General features: G+C 39.9%; 1 protein-coding gene and 1 non-coding gene across 13 annotated transcripts in view; both read right to left on the bottom strand.

Annotated features, from left to right (window-relative positions):
- Positions 1-12,249: 12,249 nt before the first annotated feature.
- ANKRD12 (ankyrin repeat domain 12) overlaps positions 12,250-19,645 on the bottom strand; it is a 135,357-nt gene continuing 127,961 nt past the window's right edge. For all 12 annotated transcript variants that reach the window (XM_050767337.1, XM_050767340.1, XM_050767343.1 and 9 more), the window contains 2 exons: positions 16,391-16,486; positions 12,250-15,096 (listed from right to left, as the gene is read on the bottom strand). In XM_050767337.1, coding sequence (XP_050623294.1) covers positions 14,911-15,096; positions 16,391-16,486 — 282 coding nt within the window. In that variant the 3' untranslated portion in view covers positions 12,250-14,910. The remainder of the gene's footprint in view (positions 15,097-16,390; positions 16,487-19,645) is intronic.
- LOC126941601 (small nucleolar RNA U13) lies at positions 18,228-18,328 on the bottom strand. Its single transcript, XR_007721383.1, has one exon. It is a non-coding gene; the product is annotated as a small nucleolar RNA U13 (small nucleolar RNA).

Raw genomic sequence — 19,645 nt, 5'->3', positions numbered from 1 at the left:
AGGAACAGGCATGAGATTTTTTTTAAAAGGATAGTATTGAACTGACATATAAAAGAATAATAAAAATGATTTAATATTAGTACCAAACAAATAGATTAAAAAGAGAGAATCCTAAAACACATTCATATATACTCAACTTTAATACCATGGTAGAATCAGTATTTCAGATTGGTGAATTTGTGCAAAAAGCAGATGAATTCCCAGATATCCTCCTAGTCCAGACTGTGGAGCAATAGTAGTCTATTTTCTCTATCCCGACAGATAGAGTTTTCTAATAGCTCTTGATTTTCAGAATACAAATAGAGTAAAATTATAGTATGGCCACCCAATAGATTCATTTTGCCCACTGCCCATATACAGCCAATTTATCAAGACAGGGGAATTGCATCAGAGAAAAAGTTTAATTCACACCGAGATGACTGCATGAATTAAACCCTGTATGGGATACCAGAGTTTTCTTGTGACTCAAACCAGCCTCTCTGAATTCAGAGGCTAGGGTTTTTCAGCGGTAGTTTGGCAGGCAAGGGAATGAGTGCTGCTGACTGGTTGGAGACACAGTTGCAATGGTGTGGAAAATGGTTCTCATGTGGCTGAGTCTACTTCTGGGTGGGACCACAGGGCCAGTTGGTAGATCCAGGTGGAGCCATCAGTTGTCAGAAATGCAAAAACCTAGCCAGGCCTGGTGGCTCACATCTGTAATTCCAGCAATTTGGGGGGCTGAGCTGGGCGGATCACCTGAGGTCAGGAGTTCAAGACCAGCCTGGCCAAAATGGCGAAGCCCTGTCTCCACTAAAAATACAAAAAATTAGCTGGGCACAGTGGCGCATGCCTGTAGTCCCAGCTACTCAGGAGGTTAAGGAAGGAGAATTGCTTGATCCTGGGAGGCAGAGGTTGCAGTGAGCCGAGATCATGCCACTGCACTCCACTGCAGCCTGGACAACAGAGCAAGACTCTGCCTCAAAAAAAAAAAAAAAAAAAAAAAAAAAGAAGCAAAACCCTGAAAAGACATCCCAAAAGGCCAACGTTAAGTTCTATAATAGTGATGTTATCTGCAGGAGTAATGAGGGAAGTTGCGAATCTTGTGAGCTCTATAATAATGGCTGGTCGTTTGTGGCTACCCCTTAGCAGAATTCAGGCTCCTCTCATTCTGCTAGCCTGGTGGTCTTTCATCAGCTTTACAAAGTCAGTTTAGTTTGGGGGAAGAGCTATTATCATTTAAACTATAATCTAAATTTCTCCCAAAGTTAGGTGAGCCCAAGCCCAGGAATAACTAAGGGCAGTTTGGGGGTTAAAATCAAGATGAGGGTTGATTAGATCAGATCTCTTTCACTGTCATAGTTTTCTCACTGTTATAATTTTTACAAAGGCAGTTTCAATGGAGTACAAGTCTCTATGTTTCCCTTCTCTTCTCACTGCCAGCTCTGTTCTGCACCTTAAGGACCCTTGCCTGAATGTCACCTTGAATGAATGTCACCTTGAATGAATGACACCTTGCATTATGATCTTCCATGAATGATGATCCTGTGAGGACCTTGCATGTCATCTTGCAAGAATGTTGCCTTGTGGGAATGACACCTTCCATGAATGATGTCTTCAGTGAATGACACCTTGTCTGAATGTCACCTTGCATGAACATCCTCTTGCATGAATGTCGCCTTCCATGAATTACACCCGTGAATGACACTTTGCATGAATGTTGCTTTGCGAGAATGACGCCTTCCATGAATTACACCTGCCATGAATGTTGCCTCGCATTGATGTCGTCTTGCATGAATGTCCCAATTCTGTCCACACTCTTCCAAACAGCAGCCCCTTGGCCACTACTTGGGTGTTGACACCTGCAGAGAAATTCACCCTCAGGGAACAGATCCAGAGGAAGGAACCATATGGACCCTGAAAGTGGCCTCAGGGTTAATTGGGTAGGGGATTAGTGTCCAGGAAACTTGTAGCATGGTTAAGAAAGGGGCTGGGGGAATGCATGTGGAGTCAGTGAGCACGTTCCCTTGCCTGGCAGATGCCCCATCCTGTGAGGACCTCTAAAGCACAAAGTCTAGGACAGGGGCCCCTCCTGGTTGGGGCTAAGGCAGCTCTGCCCATACGGTACAGTTTGCCCCAAACAGACTCTATTTATACCTACTGTCATGATGTGCTTTTTAATAGAGCTTCCTTTCACTCATTAAAAATGTCCAAGTTTGGATGACAAATTCTATAGTCACTCCGCATGTAGACTTCAGTTCTATGAGGGCAGGAACCACATCTATCTGGCACCTAGCATAACATCTGGCACCTAATAAAGGCTAAAAAAACCCTGCTGAATGGATAGTTTATCTTTCATCCATATTGCTGACCAAAAGAGTCAAACTCTCTCTGTAAAATATTTGAAGAGGTTTATTCTGAGCCAAATATAAGTGACGAATGGCCTGTGACACAGCCCTCAGGAGATCCTGAGAACATGTGCCCAAGGCGGTTGGCCTACAGCTTGGTTTTAAATATTTTGGGGAGACGTGAGACGTCAATCAATGCAGGTAAGATGTATGGTCTAGAAAGGAAGGACAACTCGAAGCAGGGGCTTCAGGTCATAGGTCAAAGATTTTCTGACTGGCAATTGGTTGAAAAAGTAAAGTTATTGTCTAAAGACCTAGAACCAATAGATGGGAATGTCTGGGTTAAGATAAAGGGTTGTGGAAACCAACTTCCCATGATGTAGAGGAAGCCTCTGGTAGCAGACTTTAGAGAGAATATATTGTAAATATGTCTTTTTTTTTTTTTTTTTTTTTTTTGAGACAGAGTCTCACTGTGTCGCCAGGCTGGAGTGTGGTGGTGTGATCTCAGCTCATTGCAATCTCTGCCTCCTGGGTCCAAGCCATTCTCCTGCCTCAGCCTCCAGAGTAGCTGGGGTTACAAGTGCATGCCACCACACCCAGCTAATTTTTGTATTTTTGATAGAGACGGGGTTTCACCATGTTGGCCAGGCTGGTCTTGAACTCCTGACCTCAGGTGATCCACCTGCCTCAGCCTCCCAAAGTGCTGGGATTATAGGCGTGAGCCACTGCGCCCAGTCTGTAAATGTGTCTTATCAGAGCTGATTCTCTTTCAGATCAGGAAAAAGGCCTGGAAAAGAAACAGGATTCTCTTCAGAATGTGAATTTTCCCCACAAGAGACAGCTTGCAAGACTCCTTCAAGACACGGCAAAGAAACGTAATTTGGGGTAAAACACTTCAATTTCTTTCAGGACCTGTGATCTGTCATGTAATGCTATACTAAAGTCAGGCTGGAATTTGGTATCTTATTGTTACCAACAGTCTTCTTTGTCAGTCGTTAACACCTGTTTTAATGTTAATGCTGGTCAGCTAGGCCTGACTTCCAAAAGGGAGGAGGGTGCAATGATGGGTGTCCAGCTCCCGCTTCCCACCATGGCCTGAACTAGTGTTTCAGGTTATCTCTGGAATGCCCTTGGCTAAGAGGAGGGGTCCATTCAGATGGTTGGGAGTCTTGGAATTTTATTTTTGATTTACAATATGAAGTTATATTTGAATTTGTCATGAAGTAGGGATCTATCATTTTATGTCCTCCAGCTGACCCAGTACCACGCATAATCAATATTGTCTGTTACACACAGACAATATACAGGAAATACTGCCTATATCATGGTACAGAAGTTCAGTATATATGAATCTGTTTCGGGATTCTCTCCATTTGATTTATTTGTTCTGCACTAATATCATATTATTTTTTGTTTAGCCCATTAGAGAATGTATATTTAAACCATTATTGTTTATATAATCTGTTTGTATAACACATCTGTAGAATATTTTTCTTACCAGAAGTGTTGTTCCAGAGGGTGGAGGCCCTGGAGGAAAGAATTTTCGAATAGCCACAGCTGTTCAGAAATAACAGGCTGGGCGTAGTGGCACATGCCTATAGGCACCTCAGTTTCAGGAGGCTGAGGTGAAAGAATCACTTGAGCCCAGGAGGTTGCTGCTGCAGTGAGCTGAGATCAGGCCACTGCACTCCAGCCTGGGTGACAGGCTCTAACAACAAAACAAAACAAATTAAAACAAAAAACGAAAACCAAATGACTTAGAAAAGTGTACCTACAATGTAATGTATTAAAAGCAAAGTGTCAGATCTCAAACTCAGGAAGCCACCGGGGGAATTTAATTCTTATATAGCACCAGCAGCCATCAAGGAATTGGTGTGGGGGAAAATTTAGGTTTCCATTTAAATTTGGCAAAAACCAATCAACCAACCATATAAGTCTAGTTCCTTTCCCTTCTGTTATATTTACACAGTAACTCACTGGGCAAATTTATAATATATTTTTACTCACCTTTATTTTATAGAAGTGCTAAGTCAGCAGTTCTCAAAGTGTAGTCTACAGACTTTCTAATGATAGGAAAACATTCTTTATTATTTGCAATTGTAACAGTGTTGCCATTTGTACCCAAACAATGGTACATGAAACTCTTGGTGCCTTAGCACAAACTGAGGCAGCTGCAGCCAACTGTACCAGTAATTATTGCATTCTCCACTGCCAAGCTCTCATTGTTGAAAGCAAAAACCAACCCCCACCCTGCCAAAAAAAACCCACCAAATTAGCTGGGAGTGGTGGCACGCACCTGTAGTCCCAGCTGAGGTGGGAGGACCCAAACAGCGGAAGAATACAAGGTTATAGTGAGCAGTGATTGTGGCACTGCACTCCAGCCTAGGCGACAGAGCAAGATGCTGTCTGAAAAAAAAAAAAAAAAAAAAAAAACCAACCTTTTTTTTTGAGACGTAGTTTCACCTTGTTGCCCAGGCTGGAGTGCAGTGGTGCAATCTTGGCTCACTGCAACCTCCACCTCTTGGGTTCAAGCAATTCTCCTGCCTCAGTCTCCCAAGTAGCCAGGATTACAGACATGTGCCACCACGTCCCGCTAATTTTGTATTTTTAATAGAGATGGGTTTCTCCATGTTGGTCAGGCTGGTCTCAAACTCCTGACCTCAGGTGATCTGCCTGCCTCAGCCTCCCAAACTGGTGAGATTACAGGCATGAACCACTGAGCCTGGCCAGAAAAGCCAGCTTTTTAATGTTGCTGATAAAACAGTAAAAATCATTGATTTTATTTAACCTCAACCCTTGGATCCACATCTTTTTGTTACTCTGTTTTAAAAAATGGGAGAATGCATAAAATACTTTTGTTGCATACCAAAGTAAAGTGATTGGAGAAAAGTCCTTGACTGAGTTGCAAATCCAACTGCTTTTTCCATGAGACATCATTTTTACTTGAAAAAATGACTGACTGACAAACTGTGGCTATATAACCAAATATCCCAGCCTTGAAAGGCATTTTGAAACCTTTGTCGCTTGGGCCAGGCGCGGTGGTTCACACCTGTAATCTCAGCACTTTGGGAGGCCAAGGCAGGTGGATCACCTGAGGTAAGGAGTTCGAGACCAACCTGACCAACATGGTGAAACCCTGTCTCTACTAAAAATATAAAAATTAGCCAGGCGTGATGGTGCACGCCTGTAATCCCAGCTACTTGGGAGGCTGAAGCAAGAGAATCGCTCGAATCTTGAAGGCGGAGCTTGCGGTGAGCCGACGTAGCGCCATTGCACGCACTCCAGCCTGGGTGACAAGAGTGAGACTCCATCTCAAAAAAAAAAAAAAAAAAAGAAAAGAAAAAGAAACTTTTGTTCATTTTCTTCCTAACCTCAAAACATAGCCTTGTACTTCAAAACTCTTTGTTTCTCTCCCTTTGCCACCAGGCAGTTTCCGTGCACAGCACCTACTTGTCTAATTGCGTGTTTGCTTACAGATTCTAGGGGCCAATTTTAAAACAAACCAGGCGGGGTGACCTCGTTGCAGAATCCCTTCCCTAGAGGGAGTTATGAACAATTAGTCCCTCACCACAGGCCAAGTCAGTATGATGCAAACTGGACGTCCAGATAGGCGGTTCCTCAAGATAACCACGGGAAGGAGACAGGGAGTCCCCAGATCCCTTCACTCAGCCCAGAAGGTTGAGATGGCTTCTTTGAGGCAGAAACCTGGCCATCTCCCATCTGCTAACATTTGATCAAAAAAGTTGCTTTCCTGCCAGGCGTGGTGGCTTACACCTATTAATACCAGCACTTTGGGAGGCCAAGGCGGGTGGGTCACTTGAGGCTAGGTCACTTGAGGCCTGGCCAGCATGGCAAAACCCCATCTCTACTGAAAATACAAAAATTAGCTGGGTGTGGTGGCACACATCTGTAAACCCAGCTATTCGAGAGGCTAAGGCAGAAGAATCGTTTGAACCCGGGAAGCAGAGTTTGCAGTAAGCCGAGACTATGCCACTGCACTCCAGCCTGGGCAACAGAGTGAGACTCTGTTTCAAAGAAAAAAAAAGAAAAACTGTTATCTCAGCACTTTGGGAGACCAAGGTGGGCGGATCATGAGGTCAGGAGTTCGAGCCCAGCCTGGCCAACATAGTGAAACCCCGTCTCTACTTAAAAATATATACAAAAATTAGCTGGACATGGTGGTGGCGGGCACCTGTAATTCCAGCTGGGGAGGCTGAGGCAGGAGAATTGTTTGAACCTAGGAGGCAGAGATTGCAATAAGCCAAGATCATGCCATTGCACTCCAGCCTGAGCGACAAGGCAAGACTCTGTCTCAAAAAAAAAAAAAAAGAAAAAAGAAAAAAAAAAATTGCTTTCCTTTCATCACACCTGGGTTCTCACGTTTGGCCTCTGTGTGGCGTGCAGCCAGACTTGAGCAGGTTGCAGTTATGCACACGTGGCTCCTTCACAGACATATTCTTGAAAATAAATGAAGCGAGCATGTTACTTTTTAAGGAAAACAATGGCAATTGTTTGTTGCCAATGAGAAAGCCTATGCCTTCAAGTGAAAACTGGGATTTTGGAAAACTTGTGTACGTCATGTTAGGCAGGAATCTAGACCCAACATGGTGGCATTACCCGGCGTAGCAGACCTTTTGTTAAAGACTCCCTTCACCCTTGTACACACCCGCAGACTTACATACGTCAGAGGTTCTGGCTGGGCAACCACACTTCAGCTCACCTGCAGCTCACCTGCATTCCACAAGTTCGTAAACAGCAGTTTCGGTTAACAGTTTCCAAAGACCCCTTCCTCATGACCCTTACTCAACTCCTGCCCTAGTAGTTTCAAGACCCCCCAGGCTCTGTTTGCACAACCAGCTTCCCTACCTCTCGGGCTATAAAAAGCCCCTACCCTCCTCCCTCAGCGCGACTTCCTCGGCCCGTACCTTTCGACAGAGGAACCTTGCCCACGAGTCCTAATAAAGGCTATTCTCACTGCCATTTGCCTTGTGTCTTCATTCCCGGTTTGGCTCCAGCCTCAGTTTACCTTTACACGTCATATAGAGTTTAAGAGCTTCCTACTACTTAGAAGATTTTTCTGATGAGATCACTGGTGATAAAAATGTGAATTTTTTTTTTGATATTGTATAATGAAAGGTGTCAGCATTTGGAAGATCTGAATACTTCAGTGAAACACTATTTTCCAAATGATGAAGGCATGATGGTACAAAATAATGCATTGGCAAAAGATCCATTCAAAGTACAAGACGGTCAAATGAATTTTAATGTAACAGAATTAGGAAAAGTTCCTAAAAGCTCATGGATGTGGTTTCCGATTCCACAAGGCAACTAACCTTTTAGAAACTGCTTGTCATGTTTTGATGTGGAATTAAATAATAATGCCCATAATTATCTAAAAATCTATTAAAGTATTTCTCTTTTCCTACTACATATTTGTGATGTCATGTTTTCTTTAACACCAAAAGAGCAAAACCAAAACAGATCCCAACACACTGAGTGTGGATGCAGAAATGAAATTCCAGCTGTGGCCGGACACAGTGGCTCACGCCTGTAATCCCAGCACTTTGGGAGGCTGAGGCGGGCATATCACAAGGTCAGGAGCTCCAGACCATCCTGGCTAACACGGTGAAACCCCATCTCTACTAAAAATACAAAAAAATTAGCCAGGCCTGGTGGCGGGCACCTGTAGTCCCAGCTACTCAGGAGGTTGAGGCAGGAGAATGGCGTGAGCCCGGGAGGTGGAGCTTGCAGTGAGCATCATGCCATCGTGACAGAGACTCCATTAAAAAAAAAAAAAGAAATTCCAGCTATCTCCTATTAGGCTACACATTAAGAAGATTTTCCAAAATGTAAAATAATGTACTTTTCTGATTAACTTTGGGAATATATTTTTTATAAAAATAAACACAAAATGGGTTTACTGATCAATATTCTTTAAAATTGTTTTAATCTCTAATATAGTAAATATCAAGAGATCTCACAGAGACAAAAGCTCTCAAAGTACTTTAGCAGTCCAGAGGGTACTATGACCAAAATGTTTGAGAACCAATGACCCAGGTAAATGCTGTGTAAATCCTCAAGTGATACAGACCCTGACACAACCCATGGAGTCCTAAGTGTGTGCTGGTTGGTTTCATGCATAGATGCATGTAAATCAGCAGGAGGGCTGGAAACTTGCTCACGTGACCCAGTTCAGACAATTTATCTCCTTCCTAAAGTTCACTATGATACCGGGCTTTTTCATGACCATCCACCGTGTGCTTAAAAAACACCCTGTATTAAGAACAACAGAAATACTTGTTCTACAACCCAGGCAATATGGAAAGGGTGTCAAGAAGTAATAGGTTAATTCAGGAGGGGGTTTTGAAAACTCCTTAATGTAAAATACAAATGGCCTTAAAATGAATAGAGGTAGTGCTCCTAAGAGACCAACAGGTACTGTGTACCCATGTGGCCTCATGATCACTAGTTATTAAAGTGAAAAACTTGTTTTTTGGGGTGACTTAAGATATCTACTAAATACTCTGGGAGGATCATCATCAATTTAAAGGAATGTTAAAAGGTGAGGAAACTAGTCGCTAAGAGAAATGGAAAGGCAAGCCACACACTGGGTAAAAACATCCATGACAATTGTATCTGACAAAGGACTTTTATGCGGCTTATAAAGGACTCCTACAAATGAATAATAAAAAGACAACCCAATTAAAAATAGGCAAAATAGGATATTTCACAAAATAAGATGTATAAATGGCCAGTAAGCATATGAAAGGTATGCTCAATCTCTTCAATCACCAGAGAAACGTAAATTAAAACCACAGGATACCACTACACATCTAGGAGAATAGCTGAAATTGAAGACTGACAATACCAAATATTGATGGCGATTCAGAGTAACTGGGCCTCCTGCTGGTTGCTGGTAGGGCTATAAAATGATACAACTGCTATTGAGAACTGCTTTTTTTTTTTTTTTTTTTTTTTTGAGACAGAGTCTTGTTCTGTTGCCCAGGCTGGAGTGCAGTGGCACGATCCGATCTTGGTTCACTGCAACCTCTGCCTCCCAGGTTCAAGCGATTCTCCTGCCTCAGCCTCCCAAGTAGCTGGGACTACAGGCACGCACCACCATAACCAGCTAATTTTTGTATTGTAGAGACGGGGTTTCACCATGTTGATCAGGCTGGTCTGGAACCCTAGACCTCAAGTGATCCAACTGCCTTGGCTTCCCAAAGTGCTGGGATTACAGGCGTGAGCCACCATGCCCAGCCGATAACTGTCAGTTTCTAATAAAATGAAACATGCACCTACTCTATGACCTAGTGTTTGTACTCTGTGGTATGTACCGAAGAGAAATGAAAAAATATGTCCACAAAATAGGCTTGCAGATTCACAGGTTTATTAACAATAGTCCCAAACTGGAAACAATCCAGATACCAACAAGAGAACGAATAAACACATTTGTACAATATACTACTACTCATTAATAAATTACGACTCATTACTGATAGGTGCAACACGGATGAATTTCAAAACGTCATGTTGAGAGAAACAAGGCAGACACAAGAAAGTATGTATGACTCCGTATCTATGAAGTTCAAGGCTAGGTACAACTACCGTATGGTGATGGGAAATCAGCACAGTGGCTGCCTCGGGGGTAGTGACTGGAGAGAGGCATGAGTGAACTTTCTAGAGTAATGAAAATGTTTTACAATATCTTAATTTGGGTGATGGTAACATGAGTGTTTACATTTGTCAGGATTTATCAAACTGCCTAGTTGAGATCCGGGTAATTTTATTGAATATAGACTATAACAATGAAAAAAAAACCTGAGAAAGTTATTGATATTCTCGAGTGATGGGTGCATAGGTGGTGCCTTTTAAACTTGTAAACACATGCTACATATGTGATAGACTTTTTTTTTTGGAGACAGAGTTTCACTTTTGTTGCAACGGCATGAGCTCACTGCAACCTCCGCCTCCAGGGTTCAAGCCATTCTCCTGTCTCAGACTCCCAAGTAGCTGGGATTACAGGTGCCTGCCACCACCCTTGGCTAATTTTTGTATTTTTAGTAGAGACAGGGTTTCACCATATTGGTCAGGCTGGTCTTGAACTTCTGACCTCAGGTGATCTGTCTGCCTCGGCCTCCCAAAGTGCTGGGATTACAGGCGTAAGCCACCTCACCTGGCCTGTAATATACTTTTTAAAAAAAAGGTGAGAAAAAAACATGGCTACCTAAAAGCTTCGTATCTAGTACTAGTCAGATACGTGGATATGGAATCCAATTTTTAAGAAATGCAATTAAAAGCTCATCAACAGAATAAATCAACGTACTTTATATATTTGTTCACTTCTCTGAGTAACTAACGGACCTAATAAAACTGAATCCCCATACAAGCAGATTGCATTCATCTTTAGGTTAAAAATTTTAGGCTGGGCAGAGTGTCTCATGCCTGTAATCCCAGGACTTTGGAAGGCCAGGGTGGGAGGATCACTTGAGCCCAAGTTTGAAACCAGCCATGATTGTGCCACTGCACTCCACCCTAGATGACAGAGTAAGACCCCGTCTCAGGAAAAAAAAAAAAAAAAATTTATATATATATATTTTTTGGAGATGGAGTCTCACTCTGTCGTCCAGGCTGGAGTGCAGTGGCATGATCTCGGCTCACTGTAACCTCCACCTTCCAAGTTCAAGCAGTTCTCCTGCCTCACCTCCCAAGTAGCTAGGACTACAGGCAGGCACCATCACGCCTGCTAAGTTTTGTATTTTTAGTAGAGAAAGGGTTTCACCATGTTGACCTATTTTGTGAGGATGCCATCCATGTACTATTATCTGCAATTATTATATAGGATTTAACCACTGGGAAAACCCAACCATTTTTTTTTAGTTTTGCTATTTTTATGCTAATAATTTGTTTAAAGCCATTTGTTTAATTTAAACAAATTAACTTGTTTAAATTAATTTGCCTCAGTTTCTTCTATGAATTCTGCTTTTACTGACTGGAAATACTTTGGGTGACTATTTCTGTGGAGGTTTAAAAGAAAACTCCATTTTAGGTACAAAGACAACTCCCAAGAAGCCACTTGAAGAATGATGAATTACAAGATATTTTAACCACTAAACTCACACAAGCTTTTCCATTAGTATCTAACAATTTTGCCCTAAATATTTAAAAATAATTTTTACAAATGGTGAAAATGCTTCCTTTAAACTTAAAAAGAGGACTATTTCATTGAGTTTTACAGAGTCAATTTCTTCTATATAAAAATTTGGGTTTTTATGTTTTAAGGTATCAGAGACAATAATTTTTCTTTTTGGAAATGTACTTAGGTCTGCACTCAGTTTCTAGAATAACTGTCTAATTGTTAAGTCCCATTCAAATGAGCTTCATGGGGTCTTTGACATGTTTCCAGTTAAGTTTGTAGCATGTCTGATACAGGCAATCCTGTTTTACTGTGCTTTGCTTTATTGTGCTTTGTATATATTGGCGCTTTTTACAAACTGAAGGTTTGTAGCAACCCTGCTTCAAGCGTCTATTGGTGCTCTTTTTCCAACAGTATGTGCTCACTTTGTTACCATTTTTTAGCAGTATTTTTAAACTTATGTACATATTTTTAGACATAATGCTATTGCACGCTTAATAGACTATAGTATAAACACAACTTTTATACACACTGGGAAACCAACAAATTCCTCTCGACTCGCTTTGTTGTGGTATTTGCTTTACTGTGATGGTCGGGAACCTAAAGTCTATCTGAGGTATGCCTGTACTTAAAAATTCACTTGTGAGACTTCCCATTATTAAATAGATTTGAACTTGAAAGGCTAATTCTTCAAAGGCTGTTTCTTTTCCCAGGATGAATATTTCTGCAATTTTGCTAGCTGCCCAAGTAAAGTTAAGTAAAAAACAGTTAGCACACATTTCACTCTTATTTTTTCTATAAAAATATAACTCTTTATTAAATAACATGCACAAATATCAACTAGTCATTAAACAGATATTTAGAACAAATTGTAAAGAAATACAAATCCTTAGGTACAATTTAGTATCTTGTTCATGATATTTGAAGAGTTTAAAAAGAATCACTGATTAAACTGACCATCCTTTATTTTTCTTTCTGAATTCAAAACCTTTTCAGGCATATACTCCATTCCAAATTTTTTTCTAGCATTTCAGAGCTTCAGAATATCTTTAATACCAAAAGCCCTTAACTACTTATTTGATTATACATTTCCAATGAGAAGGCATTAACTTTTCTTTTAAGCTATCATTAGCTTTGAGTCTCTTTACAAAGGAAATTTGTAGAAGCATAATCATGGCAGAGAGGCTCCAGCTTTTTGAGGTACCATTGAAGAAAGTGAGAACTGTGGTTAAGACTAAAAAGCTGGGATGACTAAAATTCACCAGATTCCTTCTTGCTCGCTTTTATCTTCTAAAAGGTTGTTCTGTTTGGTCCAGCAGTGCTATTTCCCAGCCCTCTGGTTGAACCATCAGAACAAAATGCCCTAATAAACTTACCCCTCTCTGATTTTCTATAACTTCAAAGTTCAATTATCTGGTTTTTGATTTTTATGATTTGCCACAGTATCCCATCAAATTTCCTTTTTTAGGCAAAAGTATAAACAAACTTTGCAGTAAGTTTTCATATTAAAAAGTATTGCTTTTATAAATTAGCTTTTAATGTTCCCAGGCTTAATAAACTTAACTTCAACAGAACCAGTGCTTCGAAATCTACCCTGCCTTTCTGGCCCAATTTATGCAATAAAAAAGGCCAAAATCTCTCACCTAAATTTCTAAATAAAACTACATCCAACCTTTATAATAAAGTCCTTGCACTGTGTATTTTTTTTTTTTTACATGTGCTGCATTATTGCGCATGCCAAGTACAGTAAGAATTAAAATATAAATTGACGTATAAATTCAAAAATTCCTAAGCTTAATATGTACCTTTGCACTCAAAAACATTTACATTCTCTCCCATTAGCTGGAATTTCCAACTTCCACTAGATCACCTCATTCCTCACATATTTGCTTCACTTTTCTCTATTGGAACAGAAAACATTCAGTATTATAATTCAAGAAAGTACTGTGGAAAATTTTGCAAATTTTACCTCATATACTTATGATATTGTACACTAACCTAATTTCCTTTCAAAAATGTCTAACAAGTTCAGCAGCAGATTTCAGACCTGAAATATTCCTGAATATTTAATTTACATCATGTTATAGGAGAAACTGGATTTTTTTTCTAAGTATATTGCTAATTTATTATAAAACAGCATACCAAGTTTTATTTCAATTATAAAATTTTGCAAATTATGTTTTGCATCTTGATACAAGGAAAAAAATACAACATATTAACCTGTTTTTCATAAACATTTCAGAGACTGACTGGAATATTCCTATATTTCTTTTACTTATTTTGACTACCAAATATCTTTTGATTTGCATACTTGGTTTTTATTTTAAAAGTGCAAAGGCTATTAAGCTTAAAACATTAAGCAATGTAAAAAAGTTTTACAATGATTTAACATGACCAATAAAATTTATTAAACATATTTACATATATTCACAGATTTTTTCATAGTTGAATATTAAAATAGACATTTACAATTTCAGAATTTTCATTCAAAGGCATTTATTTTTTTCCTGGGGAAATAGGCTCTACTGTGAGATGAAAAAAGAGCTAAGTTTCTTTGTATGACTAAGTCTAAATAATATGTCCAACACAGTAAGTCACAGGTCTACTAGAGGAGACTAGTATGAAACGCCTTACACTATTGCAGGCATCAATTATGGAGAGTTAAATTATAGGAAGCATGCAATACAACTAAGCCACATCTTTGCAGTTATGGTGATGAAAACAAGCTAACTGAAACACATGCATGCTGTATTTAAAAGTTTTCTACCTGTACACACTACTACTACACTCCATACAAACCACAACTTTGGTCCAATAAAACATGAGACAAAACAGTTTTACAGGTATTTCTTTGTACATGTTTTGACTACCAATCCCTTTGTATACAGTTTGACCATTAATTACAAGATTTACATCTGCACAATATGTATAAAATAAGTTATTAAAAAGGAAGACAATATTAAAACTTTGAAAAAGAAAACTGTACAATTAATTTACAGATAATAAACTGAAGAAATTTTGTGCCAAGTTTTTCTCCCACATTAGAAATTTTTTGGTAGGAACTGAACCTTTTAGTTTATTGATATTTTTTTAAATAAAACCTGAAAGAGATTTGAATACTAGTGGTTATTACTCAGAGTGCTAACAACTTCCAGCGCTGTTAGCAGATTCTCAACTTTTTAAATATCTACCAGTCTGCCAACATGCTCTAATGCAATAGTTACCTTTCCCAATATAAATAATAGTTTTCTATTAGAAACTGTGTTTGGATCTAAGATCCAAAATAATTCTCATTTTTAATAAAATGACAGTGTTTACTACATAACCAACTATAATCGAACTTTACTAACAATTGTAAAGGCATGAGTATTTTTGTCAAAAGGCAGTATTCCACAGTATAATGCCTGAGCATCACCAGTTTAGGACAAGACCATCAGGAAGTACTGACTGCTATATAGGAGTCAATTCAAAGTCGTCGTTAACATCAACAAGGGGAACATAAAACTCCTGGATTTCATAAATGCTGATAGATTTATAGGTGGCAGGATCAAGTTCCTGGAGTTTGAGCTGCCATTCTAATCTCTGGACAGCATTTAAAGCCGCAGCTTCATGTTGTTGCCTCATTAAAAGACAGGTCTATTTAAAAGAAGAGAAGAGTTACTTGATTATTCTGTTAACTTTGCTTTGTTTAAAAATTAATCTCATCCAGTTTCTTTAGGGACTAAGATGGACACATCAGGAGCATAAAAAGCATTTGAATTACAAGTCCATTTCTTTCTTTTTTTTTTTGTGACAGAGTCTCGCTGTCTCCCAGGCTGGAGTGCAGTGGTGAGCTCTTGGGCTCACTGCAACCTCCGTCTCCTGGGCTCCAGCGATTCTCCTGCTTCAGCCTCTCAAGTAGGTGAGACTATAGGCATGTGCCACTATTCCCAGCTCACTTTTGTTTTTGTTAAAGATGGGGTTTCACCACATTGGCCGGGCTGGTTTTTAACTCCTGATCTCAGGTGATCTGCCCACGTGGGCCTTCCAAAGTTCTGGGATTACAAGTGCGAACCGCCACACCCGGGCTACAAGTCCATTTCTGTTTCATCCTGTTTGTACACACATACCAACTATTTGTGGGTCTGCAACTTCATTTTCATCTTATACAGCAGGGGTCCCCAACCCCCGGGCCATGAACTGGTACGAATCCATGGCCTGTTAGGAACTGGGCCACACCGCAGGAGGTGAGTGGCAGCAAGCAAGCATTACCACCTGAGCCCAGCCTCCTGTTAGATCAGCAGTGGCATCAGATTCTCATAGGAGCTCAAACCCTACTGATAACTGCACATGCGAGGGTTCTAGGTTGCATGCTCCTTATGAGAATCTAATGCCTGATGATCTGAGGTGCAAGTTGCATCCCCAAACAATCCTCCCAGCCCAACCCATGGAAAAATTGTCTTCCACCAAACTGGTTCCTGTTGCTAAAAAGGTTGGGACTGCTGTTACAGATTTTAATTTGAAAATATTATTTCAAATTATGAGATTTCAAGTTATCAAAAGAAACATGAAAATCTAGGGGGAAAAGACTTCTGAAATGATTCAAAATCTCAAAAAAAATAATTTATAGATTTGAAAATTATATTCCTTTTCTTACCATTCTCCTATTCTTTTATATGTTCAAACTATAACTAGACAGGTACACTGGATAATAAGCATGAAGACCCACACTAGAAACTGAATCTTCTGTGGTAATTTCCTCTTTCATACTACAGCTAGTCCTTAAAATGGGCTTGTGGTCTTTATCTTTCCAATTGTGACCCAGTGTGAGGATTCATGACTAACCAGTATTTCCTCTCCTAATTATTTCTCCCTAATACAGCTGTAGAGCTTTTTTTTTTTTTTAAGAAGGGGGAAACATTCATTCAAACTGACTTCTAAACATACATACCTTTAATTTGTCAAATTTATCATCCACATCTTGTAACCAAGACATGAATTGTCTTGCATTAAAGCGATCCCTCACAGAAGTTTTACTGTCATCAGACTAAAAGAGAAAAGTTGAATATTACAAAATACAATAAACCACTTTAAAATCTATATGCCATTAGAGTATTTTTATGGGATATGCCCCTTTCTTAGTAATGATGAAAATATATTTTGAAAAATACATAAATTGAATACTGTTGAAGTTTGGTAAAGCTTTTATTTCCACATTGTGTAGACAGATTGGTTATTAGAATTCTTGGGATGGTAGGTTTAATTATTAACTAAAATAGATTCCTATTGCTCTAAGTCAAAGATGTTTCACAAAAAGGCATGTTACATTAAGTACTGTGCCTGTGACATTATTACTGTATAATCAATTACAGATTTAATTTTAATGTTATAGTTTACTATCTGTAGGGACAAAAAGTATCCAGTTGGGAGAGAGCTGCCTTTGAGGCCAAAATTTCTTCCAGGACCAATATCTGGGGTGCTTATGAAGAAATTCTTTTTTTTTTTTGAGACGGAGTCTCGCTCTGTTGCCCAGGCTGGAGTGCAGTGGCGCGATCTCGGCTCACTGCAAGCTCCGCCTCCCGGGTTCACGCCATTCTCCTGCCTCAGCCTCCCGAGTAGCTGGGACTACAGGCGCCCACAACCGCGCCCAGCTAATTTTTTGTATTTTTAGTAGAGACGGGGTTTCACCGTGGTCTCGATCTCCTGACCTTGTGATCCGCCCACCTCGGCCTCCCAAAGTGCTGGGATTACAGGCGTGAGCCACCGCGCCCGGTGAAGAAATTCTTTATCAACACTTAAGAATACCAGTTTTGGAATTAACACAGTATATTCAAATTTCAGCTCTGTATCTTATTATGTAATCTTGAACTAATTATACAGTTTGATTCTTCTACTCTGTAAAATGTAGTAACGGTACCTCTCTTCAGCTTGTTTTGAGAATGAGAAGTGTCTATAAAGCCCTCATCATAAGGCTTAGGTACACAGGAAGCACTCAATGCAGCACTCACTCCCTCTATTACTACCACTACCAGTGCTGTCAGTCACTTCCAGGCAGCAGGTAGCCCCACACTCACAATTTTTTTTTTTGAGACAGAGTCTTGTTCTGTACCCAGGCTGGAGTGCAATGGCGTGATCCTGACTCCGCCTCCCAGGTTCAGGCGATTCTCCTGCCTCAGCCTCCCAGGTAGCTGGGATTACAGGCATCCGCCACCACACCTGGCTAATTTTTGTATTTTTAGTAGAGACGTGTTTCGTCGTATTGGCCAGGCTGGTCTCGAACTCCTGACCTTCTGATCTGCCCACCTTGGCCTCCCAAAGTGCTGGGATTACAGGTGTAAGCCACCGTGCCTGGCCACTACTCACATTTTTAGTCGTTATAATTTCTTCCTTGGTCTCCAAGTTACATGTTTTGACTATTTAAAATGTATATTGTTGGCTCTTTTAAATATTACAAGTTTATTTATTTTTCTTTACCACATTTCAGGTGCTCAAACAAGTTTATTTTGAAAAGGAAGAAATGATAAGAGAGTAGACTAATGGATGATCCAACCCCTACCCAAAGAAAAGTAGACTTTTTTCCCTTTAGTTCCTTCCAAGGCTATTCCCATAGGAAATAACGCATGCCACCTGAGACCTTCTACTCTAAAGCCAGCTGTAAAAGGGTAGATAACAGTTCCATATTTAAGTAAGTCACCAAAAATGCAGAAATGTTTTTAGCCTAAGTTTCTCTCTGTCAAGAGAATACACCTCACATTTTGGTATCTCATCAAGCTAAATTTCTTACCCCATGTCAGACAGGTAATGCGTGCACAATGCAACAAGGTTTGAGAGAGGCCTGTCTCACACAGTGTGAAAACCCAATCATCAGGCTTATGATCCACAAAAGGATCTCGGCAAGCTTAATTTAATCTAAAGTCAGGTGGTCTGGATCACTAAGAAAATCTGGGGCAGGGTAAAATGAATTACTCAAATTCTCAAAATCCCTTTATAGCTGAAAATTTATACTGTTCTAGGAAAACGCATTTTTTAAAAAATTCTCTTTTTAATCTATATGATACTGGGCATTCCTCAACTCTGCTGTATTTGATTACCAGTATGTTTTCATCTATTTTAAATCTTATCAGAAATTCCTTAATGTTTTTGTCTAACAGTTAGTTTCCCACCTCAATTTCCAGGTCTGCTATGAATTTGTTTTTATTTTTAACGAATTTAATTAATTACTTTATTTTTAAGAAACAGGGTGTCGCTCTGTCACTCAGGCTGGAATGCAGCGGCGCAATCACACCTCACTGAAGGCTCGAACTCCTTGGCTTAATCCATCCTCCTATCTTAGCCACTGGGGGTAGGCTGGGGCTACAGGCATGTGCCACTGTGCCAGGCTTTTAAATTTTTGCGTCTTTTGTCATTTCAATGAGTTTTGGGAGAAAGAAGAAATCAAGAGGTATGTATGTTTACTCAACCATTCTGAGCTAGAAATCTTCAAGAGACTTTTCATTGTAGCTTGATTACAAAGCTCAATTTATATTGCTCTGAAATTCATTTCATTACTCTATGCCTGCTCAAAACTTGAAAAGACCTCAAGATACCACTGTTTAGTCCAGCCTATAAGAATATGGTTAAACTGTTAATTGCAATTATTAAAAACCATCCATTCTTCCCTTTAAACATCTTTAAATATGAAAGTTATAGAAAGTCCCTCAGTGGCCTCTCCAGTGCCTATTTCTTTAACACACAGTTCTTTCTGAAGAGATTCAATTATTCATGTTAATAGCATCCTCAGATATCTCTGAACACTTTCATTTGAAATAAAAGTTGATGCCTTAAAGTTTTTTTTCTTTTTTTTTTTTTTGAAACAGGGTCTTACTCTGTTGCCCAGGCTCGACTGCAGTGGTGCAATCCAGCTCACTGCAGCCTTGACCTCCCAGGCTCAACAGATCCTCCTACCTCAGCCTCCTTGGTAGCTGGGACTACAGGTGTGCCCCACTACACCCGGTTAATTTTTGTATCTTTTTGTACAGACGGGGTTTCACCATGTTTCCCAGGCTGGTCTTGAACTCCTGAGCTCAAGTGATTGCCCACTTTGGCCTCCCAAAGTGCTGGGATTACAGGCACGAGACACCACGCCCATCCGGTGCCTTAAGTTTGAAATCTACCTATCTAGTTCAATCTTGATTTTTTTATAGATGAGAAAAATAAAGCTCAGAAG

This window comes from Macaca thibetana, chromosome 18 (genome assembly GCF_024542745.1).
Source record: "Macaca thibetana thibetana isolate TM-01 chromosome 18, ASM2454274v1, whole genome shotgun sequence".
In the NCBI taxonomy this organism is placed as follows: Eukaryota; Metazoa; Chordata; class Mammalia; order Primates; family Cercopithecidae; genus Macaca; species Macaca thibetana.
The sequence above is the reverse complement of the archived record's forward strand: the minus strand, read 5'-3'. Positions and strand labels throughout refer to the sequence as shown.